Source organism: Megascapheus bottae, chromosome 10, assembly GCF_031878675.1.
Source record: "Megascapheus bottae isolate mThoBot1 chromosome 10, mThoBot2.hap1, whole genome shotgun sequence".
Taxonomy (NCBI): Eukaryota; Metazoa; Chordata; class Mammalia; order Rodentia; family Geomyidae; genus Megascapheus; species Megascapheus bottae.
The window spans coordinates 36,961,065-36,971,562 of NC_143518.1; the positions used below are offsets into that span (position 1 = coordinate 36,961,065).

Below are 10,498 nucleotides of genomic sequence, written 5' to 3' on the forward strand. Positions count from 1 at the left end.
CAAGTATGGTTGTATATCTGTAAATTTTCCTGGATTGGCCATTTTGAGGCCAACCAAGGAAAAGTTAGTGAGACCTTATTTCAGAAACAAAATACAAACGAAAGAGCTAAGGTATGACAGAAGAAGCTGAGCACTTGCCTAGCATAATTGAAGCTCTGGGTTCAATTCCCACTACTGCAGCAGCAGTAACATAGACAAGTATCTCCCGAGTATTATTATAAGCACCAATCACCCCTCCAAAATCACTAATAATTATATACTGTCTGTCTTCATAGATAGACATAGGTTTCATCTTTAGATCCAACCTCTCAGAATTTTGGCACAAAAATAACAAAATAATTACGATGTTCTGTTCAGAGGTGTGTGGTCATTCCTTCATCTCATCTTAGAGCAGTGTGAAGATTTTATTAAGTTAAAATAATTGATAAAAGCAGATAAGTAGGCAAGCAAATGGGCAAAGTGTTCTAATATACTAAGTGTGTTTGAAGAAGGGAATGAACACTGTTTCCCCACTGCCCCAGGTGCCAGGAGCCTTGCCAAGATCTCACCCCTGTGTCTTTCCATCACAGGTGGTGGTGCATGGCTCAATGAAGAGCACCAGCAGAAATATTTGTAGAGCCAAATGTCTTTCTTTCAAGCTCAAAATGAAATGCTAAAAATTTTCTCATCATCATAGAGTTTTTTCCCACACATAGAATGGAATATTTGTACCCCTAGGCTTGGTGATAGCTATAGTCTCTCCCAGTCCCTGATTTTAGAAGAAGGTACAGAAGGAACCAGAGGTTCCTACTGTGAAAGATAAATAGGAAGCCGGCAATCTGCTCCCAGAATATAGAAGACCAGAGATGTGGCTAGAAAGGCAAAAGTAAAATGCACACAATGCCAAAGACATCTTAGGCTGGGGATAGAGCTCAGTGATAGACAGCTTGCTGAGCATGCACAAAGCCTTAGGATGGATCTTCAGTACCGAAGGAGGAGGGGAAAGGGGAGGGGGAGGGGAGAGGGAAGGGGAGGGGGAGGAAGAGGAGCTGCTGCCAGGTGCCAGCCAGTGCCTCACACCTGTAATCCTAGCTACTCAGGAGACTGAGATCTGAGGATGGCAGTTTGAAGCCAGCCTGGAAAGGAAAGTCCACGGGACTCTAACCCCCATAAACTATTCAGAAAAACCAGAAATGGTACTGTAGCTCAAGTGATAGAGCACTAGCCTTCTGAACAGAGGCCCAGGCACAGTGCCCAGGCCCTGAGTTTGAGCCCGAGTTGGGAGAAGGGAATAGCAGCAACAGACTTAGTTTTAAGGCCCTTAGCATCTCACCTAGGATATTTGAAAATTCAGATAGCATATACAAGGATCAAACTTAAACATTCTGTTTAGATTTAGCAAGAATCATTCAGTTACAAAAGTATGACTTTGTTTACTAAGCTAGAGATAAGGTAGTCAGAAGGTGGCTCATTCTCAACTGTAATCCTTGTCATTTAATGAATGGTCTCACAATTGCACTCATTCATTCCCCTTTAGCTAATCTCTAACACAAAGCAGAGATCCTTAGCAAGTCTCCCTAGGCAGTGAAACACACACTTGTACCTCAAGCCCTTCATATAGATCAGCTCTTCCAGAGTTCTCTACAACTTAGTAGAGCCAGGGATTTTACAGTTTACATTTCAAATTAATTTTTGTCTGAATTTGGACTATATCCTATTTATATAATCAATTCAAATAGAAGTCATTTTTTGCTAGTGCTACATCAAGATGGCTTTGTGTCACCAGGTCTGGCACTGGATATTTGGTAGCTATTGTAAACCACAGAGTTCCAACATGTGAAAAATACAGCAAAGAAAAATCAAAACTGTGTTCTTATGGAACTTAGTTTTGATTAAGGTAATGATATATAATGGTAGAGAGATGGATGTTTTATTTGGGTATGTATACATGAATGTATGTATGTACATTAGGAAGTATTCAATGTTATGCTGAAAAATGAAACCAAGTAATTGGAAAGAGAGCAATAATATCTTATCTTAAATAGATGTGTAGGTCTTGGTCTTAGAACTAATATGCAAGAATAAGCATGTTCAGAATTGACTTTCTAGTTATTCCTATCAGTAATGATAGGTCATGTTTATTGAGCACTTTATATACATTATTGATATAACTGATGATTAACTCCTTTGTACAGAGGAATGAACTGAGACTTAGATTAATTTAAAAGTTCTTAAAAATCATGATTGTAGACCTAATAACAACCAAAGAGACAGGATCCAAGCCCAGGTTTCCTGAATCCAGATCTGTGTTCTGCTAAAAAAAAAAAAAAAAAAAACAGGGGCCAGGAGTTTGGCCTAGTGGTAGAGTCTTGCCTAGCATGCACGAAGACCCAGGTGCGATTCCTTGGTACCACATACATAGATAAAAAGCCAGAAGTGGTGCTGAGGCTCAAGTGGTAGAGCTCTAGCCTTGAGAAAGTCCAAGGACAGTGCTCAGGCCCTGAGCTCAAGCCCAGGACTGGCAAAAAAAAAAAAAAAAGCAAAAACCCAACTCCTATATTTCTTTATTAAGTTTTCTTGTCTATACACACTTATGCAGAACTATCAGTGAAGTGTTTTTCCTCCCTCAGTTCCAGTGTCTGACATTGTCCTCAACCTCCAGACCCCTGGATCCCAGGCTACAATAGGGGAAGAGGTAGAAATTTACTGTGAGGCCTTGAAAGGCTCTCCTCCGATCCTGTACCAGTTTTATCATGACAACATCCCTCTGGGGGTCAGTTTGGCTCCCACGGAAGGAGGTGCATCCTTCAAGTTCTTTGTGACTACAGAACGTGCTGGAAATTATTCCTGTGAAGCTGACAATGGCCTTGAGCCCCAGCGCAGTGAGGTGATAACATTCAGCATCGCAGGTGAATTCATGGTGCCTGGACTGAGAACATGGTTGTATATGATAAAAGTTTCTGCCTATCAGATAGTATAAATTCAATCAATATCAAAAGTTTCTAAATATGACCACCAAGATCTGGGGCTTTTTGAGATGGAGACTGATTTCATGGATGTTCATAAAAGTGATATATTTTAATGCTAGATGCTGCTTTAGCACCCTTCCTTTGTCATTGATTTGAAGATTGTAAACTAGCAGAGATAAGTTTGAAGGGAGAAATGAGAACCTGAAAAATAGTGGCCCTCACAGATCCCTAGACTGTGAATTTTGTCTAGACTTAAAAGCTTTACCATGCTGGGCTGGGCACAGTGGCTCATGCCTGTAATCCTAGCTACTCTGGAGGCTGAGATCCGAGGATCAAAGTTCAAAGCCAGCCCTGGCACAAAAGAACCTGAGACTTATCTCCAATTAACCTCTGGAAAACAGGAAGTGGGGCTTGACTCAGGGTAGGGCAGTAGCCTGGAGCTGAAGAGCTCAGGGACAACACCCAGGCCAAGTTCAAGCCCTGTGACCCACCAAAAAAAAAAAAAATGCTTTGCTGCTAAGACTCAAATATAGGTCTTCTCACTCAGGCCCACAAAGGAGCAGAGCTGGCCTCATCTCTGCTGGTGTCATTGTGGGGTTGCTGGGCGTCCTTAGCCTTGCTGCCGTCATCCTGCTGTACCACTTCAGGACTCAAAGGCAGTCAGGTGGGTGTCTGTGTCTTCCTCTATGAGGTTGTGACTTTTGCCTTTGCCATGTTAATTTGCCATCGGTAGTGCATCTTATAAAAGCCAGTTGTTTCTTTCCAGTGACAAGGCTCTCAGTGTTGCTACTCACTGGCACTCTGTAGACAATAACCAAAAAGGGAGATTCAAGTTCCAGTGTCATTTTTTAAAAAAGAATCTTACTTGTTGGAAATTTTAAACCAAATAGCAGAGTTTTGCTAGTTTTTAAATATTTACTGCCCCATGTCCACTCCAAAGTCTTCTGAAAGTAAAAAGAAAGCCTTCCATTCGTCACAAAGTAATCATCCAATGTGCAGACCATAAACTGAGATGTATTTGAATAAGTCAATTATAATGAAATATGGATGAAATTAATAGTGAATTCGAGAATGATTAAAACTCAATTTCTGATCACTTTTGCTAGTATAGAATATATATTTCCTGATATCTGCTAATACAGTTTTACTCTTTATTCTCATTCTCTCTCTCTCTCTCTCTCTCTCTCTCTCTCTTTCTCTCTCTCTCTCTCTCTCTCTCTCTCTCTCTCTCTCTCTCTCTCTCTCTCTCTCTCTCTCTCTCTCTCTCTCTCTCTCTCTCTCTCTCTCTGTACTTTACTGCCCCAGCTGGCTTTGAAGTGTGATCCTCAGATCTCAGCCTCCTGAGTAGCTAGGATTACAGGGGTGAGCCACCTCACCCAGCCTAGTTCTTGCATTTTTGCTCAATATAACAACACCTTTCATTCAATTTTTATTTTTTGAGACTCTCTTTTTTTTTTTCCGCCAGTCCTGGGCTTAAGCTCAGGGCCTGAGCACTGTCCTTGGATTTTCTCAAGGCTAGAGCTCTACCACTTGAGCCTCAGCATCACTTCTGGCTTTTTTTCTATGTATGTGGTACCGAAGAATCGAACCCAGGTCTTCATGCATGCTAGGCAAGCACTTTAACCACTAGGCCAAACTCCCGGCCCTCAATTTTTATTTTTTAAATTGACATGGTGTTTGTATTTATTTTTTGTGGAGTTCAGTATTATGCATTCTGGATATTAACACCTTGTTTGATGTTTGTTTGCCAATATCCTCCTCCCATTTCTGTGTGGTCCCTCAAGCTTTATCAACACAGCCTGTGGGTGGCCTCTCCTCTGTCATGTGGTGGCCACTCCTGAGGTAGAGGCAGCAATCTGGACTTACTTTTTACATTACTACTGCCTAAGAAAAGACCAAAACGAGTAAGCATGATTCTGGGCAGAGGTCTCTCACGACCCCTACCCTCCTTGCTAATAACAAGGGGGTAGATATTGCCCAAGGTTTGCTGTATCACGATCTTAGAATGAATTGTTATTCTAGGAAGCAAGATTCGAACACAGAGCACATAGCACTTACCATCAATGTTCCTTTGTTCATTTTTGCAGAACTTTCTGCACCTGAGACACCTAGGTAAGGTCTTTGCTTCTTGTGCTGCCAACATGTTTGTGATTTGTTTATAACCATAAGATAGGAACATGGAAGTATATACACAGTGAACAGTTTTGAATGGACTTCCTATCAACATTTTTAACATTCTGAAAAACCACAAAATGTAAGTAAGGAGGGCTCTATCATATTTGTAAAGTATACTCGATAGGCTTACTGATGTACAAAATATACACAATTTGTTGTCCATGTTTATCTACTTATTTATCTACTAATTATATGATCGGATTAAAAATTGACCCTGGGTATCCTAATGACATCAGCTTTCATGGGCCATAAGTGATTATTTCTTGTTCCACTTCCTCCACTTAAATACTCATTTAGGAAATAATCATTTGAGTTAAAAAAAAAAACATAACTACAAGGATGTGAAGAGTTTTTTTTTTAATGTCACTTTTCTTAAGGTGGCTTTATGGTATCTTTTACAAGCAAAATAAGCCACTGGATCCTAAGATAGAAAATTGAAAGAGATTTTTCTTTTCAAAAACTAAAGATCAAGGGGCCTGGAGTTTGGCCTATGGTGAAGTGCTCGCACAAAGAACCAGGTTCAATTCCTCCATACCACATACATAGAAAAAAGCCAGAAATGGTGCTGAGGCTCAAGTGGTAGAGCTCTAGCCTTGAGAAAGTCCAAGGACAGGGCTCAGGCCCTGAGCTCAAGCCCAGGACTGGTAAATACATAAATAAATAAAGGTCAAGGGCTCTAACCTTTAGAAAACCCAAAGACAGTGCTCAGTGCTCAGGCCCTGAGCTCAAGCCCAGGACTGCCAAATAAATAAATAAATGTCAAGTTCTATGAGAATGCAGATGTCCTAGTATATCAATGTTTAGGCATTTACATCATTGAAAATATTTTTTTTGGTCGGTCATGGGGCTGGAACTCTGGGCCTGGGTGCTCTCCCTGCACTCTTCAGCTCAGGCTAGCGCTTCTACCACTTTGAGCCACTGCACCACTTCTGATTAACTGGAGATAAGAGTTTCACAGACTTTTATGACCAAGCTGGCTCAGATTTCAGATCTCCTCAGATCTCAGCCTCCTGAGTAGCCAGGATTACAGGTGTGAGCCACTGGTGCCAGGCTGAAGATATTTCTTTTGTGGGTCATGAGGCTTGAACTCTGGGCCTGGGTGTTATCCCTGAGCTCTTAAGCTCAAGGCTACCGCCCTACCCCTTGAGCCACAGCACCACTTCCTGTTTTCTAGTGATTAATTAGAGATAAGAGTCTCACGTTCTTTAGTTCCCAAGCTGGCTTTGAACCTTGATCCTCAGGTGTCAGCCTCCTGAGTAGCTAGGATGACAGGCATGAGCCACTGCACACCAGCTTGAAAATATTTTTTTTAATTTAGCCAAATATAAACCTTTACCCTATCAAAACGGCTCTGGGATCATGTAGCTTTTGCCTCCTTACCTTACCTGCTCTGCTACCCAGGTTCCATTCTATGAATGTCATTCTCCTAGCCATGTTTTCCTGAAAGTGTCATGGAGAAGTGGCCACAATACTTTTACATGAATCTTGCTGGGCTCTGGGCCATCCTAGATATTTTTGTCTCAGAGAAATACTTTGCATGCATTGTCTCTTCCCCTCTGCCACAGACCCAGTGATTGGCAGGAATCTTTTTTGGGGCTCCCTAGCATAGACCCCCAGGATCACCTCCATGCTGAACACCCAGCCCTAATGGAGCTTCAGCCAATATACAATAATGGTGAGAACTCCAGAAGCCTCCTGGGATGTGCTAGTAGAGAAAAAAAGGTTTGAAATAAAATGCAAGTATATTTAATATCCAATTTCAAATTATGTTCCTGGCATCATTGGGTGATAAAGCTGGTGTATGGGAGGCTATGTCAGTCTGGTTTTATTACTATCATGAAACACCTTGAGACTGGGGTACCTTACAAGGAAAAGTGGGTTAACTCACAGTTCTGGAGATTCAAGGGCATGGCACCACATCAGCTCTGGTGAGGAGCTCAAGGCAGAAGGCAGGAACACACACAAGAGGGGAAGATCACAGGGTGAGACAGGAAGCCAGAGTGAGGAGAAGGACCTGTGATGCTCTCTCACTGGACCATAACCCTGGAAAGTCACACCACCTCTTATCATCACTATACTGAGGACTAAGCTTCTAACACATGAACCTTTAGGAAAGAAATCAACCCCAAGTCTAAAGCAACATAGAAGGACAGTCTGGAGTGTGAGCTCTTAACTATAGCCACGTATATCTGGTTTTGTTTTTCTCACAGTAAATCCTGGAGGCAGCAACATGGTTTATTCGCAGATCCAACATATCTGGCTTCAAAAAGGAAATTCAGGTGATGTAACTTTCTACAAATAGAGGTGAGGTGGCAATGTGCACTCAGTTCCAGCAAGGGGTCTTTGATAAAAGGGTCATCTCAGGGCTGGGAGTTTGGCCTAGTGGTAGAGTGCTTGCCTAGCATGCACGAAGACCTGGGCCCGATTCCTCGGTACTGCATACATAGAAAAAAGCTGAAAGTGGTGCTATTGCTCAAGTGGTAGAGCTCTAGCCTTGAGAAAGCCCAAGGACAGTGCTCAGGCCTTGAGTTCAAGCCCAGGACTGGCAATAATATGTAGCCAACAGGAAAGCATTTCCTGCTTTCTAATGACAGTCATCTGATCAGCTCTCTTACCTGTTTATATTACTATCACACTTTATAAATACTTGGAGACAAACAGATATTCTCATGTATGTATTCATAGCATTGAGATCAATGCTTGATAAATCATAGGCCCCTTGGACTATATTTGGAATGAATGAATGAATGAATGAATGCTACTCACACATGAAGCCTCTGATAATTGCATATGTACTTCTCTTAGCTGATTCCCATTTCTAGTCTTTATCTTCAACCTTGAAACTGTGTATAGTGCAAGCCCTGTGAGAAGTACAACGTGACCCCACCATTTCCTGCAATTATTATCTTCAGGGGCTCTCTCTTGCCTAGACCTGCACCTCTTGGGCTCTGCTTTAGGTCTTTAATGTAGCATTTTGTCCTTACTTTTGTCATTTTAGTGCTGTGGGAACGCACTTCTTAACCCTCCTGAAGTCACTTCATCTCTAGTGCAGCTGGTGACCCCTGCTCACAATCCAGGGTGGGGCTTGGGCACCACAGTGAAGCTCATAGGAATTCCTCATGTCCTAACTGAGAAGACCTGGTCGCCATGGGTGGTGACTGTAAGGTTCACTAGAAAGAAAGGAAACCTGCCACATGGTTTAGGCAGAAAAGGGTTATTGGGGGGTGGGGGAGAACAAACTGCAGGCCTGTATAATATGGAGGCACGCAGAGATGGAGGGGAAGGAAGAGAAAAAGAGGAGGAGACTCGTGTTGAGCTAGATTCGATAGGGAAAGGCAGGAGGCGTGACCACTGTGGATGTGGAAGTGATCTCAGAGCCTAGGAACTCTCTTACTCTCTGAAGGTGGTCCAGGATGGGACCTCAGCAGATGAGGAAGTGATCTCGGCATCTCGAGTCCTTTGCTAACTCACAGTCAGGTGATTACTGGTTTCAGGCAGGTGAAGAGGAAGCAGGGAGGGGCTGTTCTCCAGGGCAGACCTAACAGTGTGACCAGCATGGTTTCTATCTGAGTGCTCATAATACTTAAAAAATGTTTCTATGTTATTTCTCTCCTTTAAAATTACGATCTTCTGTACCACATGGACTGACTTTCTGTTATTTCTATCTCGGGAGCTTACCTTTACACTTTTTTAATGAAAGCTTACTAGGTAAAAGGAAAAATAAATTCTTCAAAAAGTGAGAAGGAATACACACACCAAATTTCCTTAAAGATACACTGCCAAATCTTAGGCTTCTGGGGAAATTTATTGTGTGGCTTCATTCAACTTTTCTGAGCCCAAAGAGTTTGTCATACATATTTCCCTTCTCCCAAATAGTCAAAACGGATGTAGAGGCCTGCCGTAACTGTTGGGGAGGCCTGGTCAGGGTTGTGATAAGTGAGGAACAAGAGAGAAAATCATCCTGGGAACTTAGGAGGGGCTTTACCCTGTGTGTACTTTATCTCTGAAGGAATGGAAAAAATAACTCAGCAGGAACAGGTCAAGAGATGAACAGGGGAAGTGCAACTGGCTTAGCACCCACTGTAAGATAGTTCAATTCTTTCTTTGCTACTCTCATTCAACAGCTAATTCACCAAAGGTGTGTCAGAAAGATAAGGTGAGTCTCATTCCCTGGCTTTCCCTCCTGGCTCCTCTTCCACACCTGTATTTTGGAGTTTATCTTTTGTGGATTTTTCTCACCAGGAACCTGTGGTCATTTATTCTGAGTTGAGGACAGCACACTGTGATGCTTCTGCCCGGCAGGTCAACAGTGATCAGGACGATGATACACAAAACTACGAGAATGTCCCCACGGAACCAGCAGTCTCGGATCACTAACTCGTGACCCAGAATAGTGTTCAGAAATCTTGGGAAGATGTTGTGTGTTATTTTCCTGGTTCTTTTAATAACCTGCTCTTCTCTCCTGGACTCTGCCTGCCCAGGAGCTGGACCACAGGAGACACAAGGCTATTCAAAATGGCAGCCCAAGTGTGTTCTCTGGAGAGAGAATGTGCAGTATCTGAGTATGGCAGGGCATGTTGGTCTACAGCTTCCAGTGCTGTGGAACAGAGAGTGATCTAGTTAATGTCACAAGATTTAGGTGGAGATAAATCCTGAGCATCTATCCTGAGCATCATAACCCAGGATATGATAAGGATACCCGCTCAGCTATGTTCATCTCTGCATATTCACACTAGCCAAGCGATGGAAACAACCTAGATGCCCTACTGCAGATATACAATGGAATTCTACATAGCCAACAGACAAAATAATGCCATCCGAGGGGAAGTGGATGAATGTAGAGCGAATCATGTTGAGTGAGACAAGTCGAGACCAAAGGAACAAAAGGTTCATGGTATCCTTAATATGTGGCTATTAGATCTAAACAGTACAAGAGCAAGGATTCAATATTTATGTGCTAAATGCTATGAACATGGTATTGAAAAAATAAACACAACTACATAGACATAATAATTTATGACTCTATAGATGTAATGTTTTATTACATAGATTAATATGTATCTATGAAATATAAACCTTCAGCCTAATTTTTTCATATATTTTTATTGTAATTAATAAAAGAGTTACATTATATTCACCAGACAGAAGGTGCATTACTTCACAAACATTGATACCCTTTCTCATGTCTTGGTCCCCATTTTCCTCCCCCCACTCCCATCCCTCATCTTGTTCTCCCCCTTTCCTATCCTATTCCAAATAACCAAATAAGCATATATACAGTATAACAGATAACAAGGTAAAATACTGTAACAATATGAGATAGCCAAGGGACAGCAAAAGAGATGAGAGATAACATAGTAAATTAAGGACAACAA

At 42.0% G+C, this 10,498-nt stretch overlaps 1 protein-coding gene across 1 annotated transcript in view; it reads left to right on the forward strand.

Moving 5' to 3' along the window:
• The window catches only part of Fcrl3 (Fc receptor like 3), a 34,629-nt gene extending 24,429 nt beyond the window's left edge, over positions 1–10,200 (forward strand). Inside the window, 7 exon segments of the mRNA XM_090341624.1 lie at positions 2,610–2,888; positions 3,496–3,618; positions 5,036–5,060; positions 6,689–6,798; positions 7,334–7,402; positions 9,248–9,279; positions 9,366–10,200. Coding sequence (XP_090197750.1) covers positions 2,610–2,888; positions 3,496–3,618; positions 5,036–5,060; positions 6,689–6,798; positions 7,334–7,402; positions 9,248–9,279; positions 9,366–9,500 — 773 coding nt within the window. The 3' untranslated portion in view covers positions 9,501–10,200.
• The last annotated feature ends 298 nt before the right edge of the window (positions 10,201–10,498 follow it).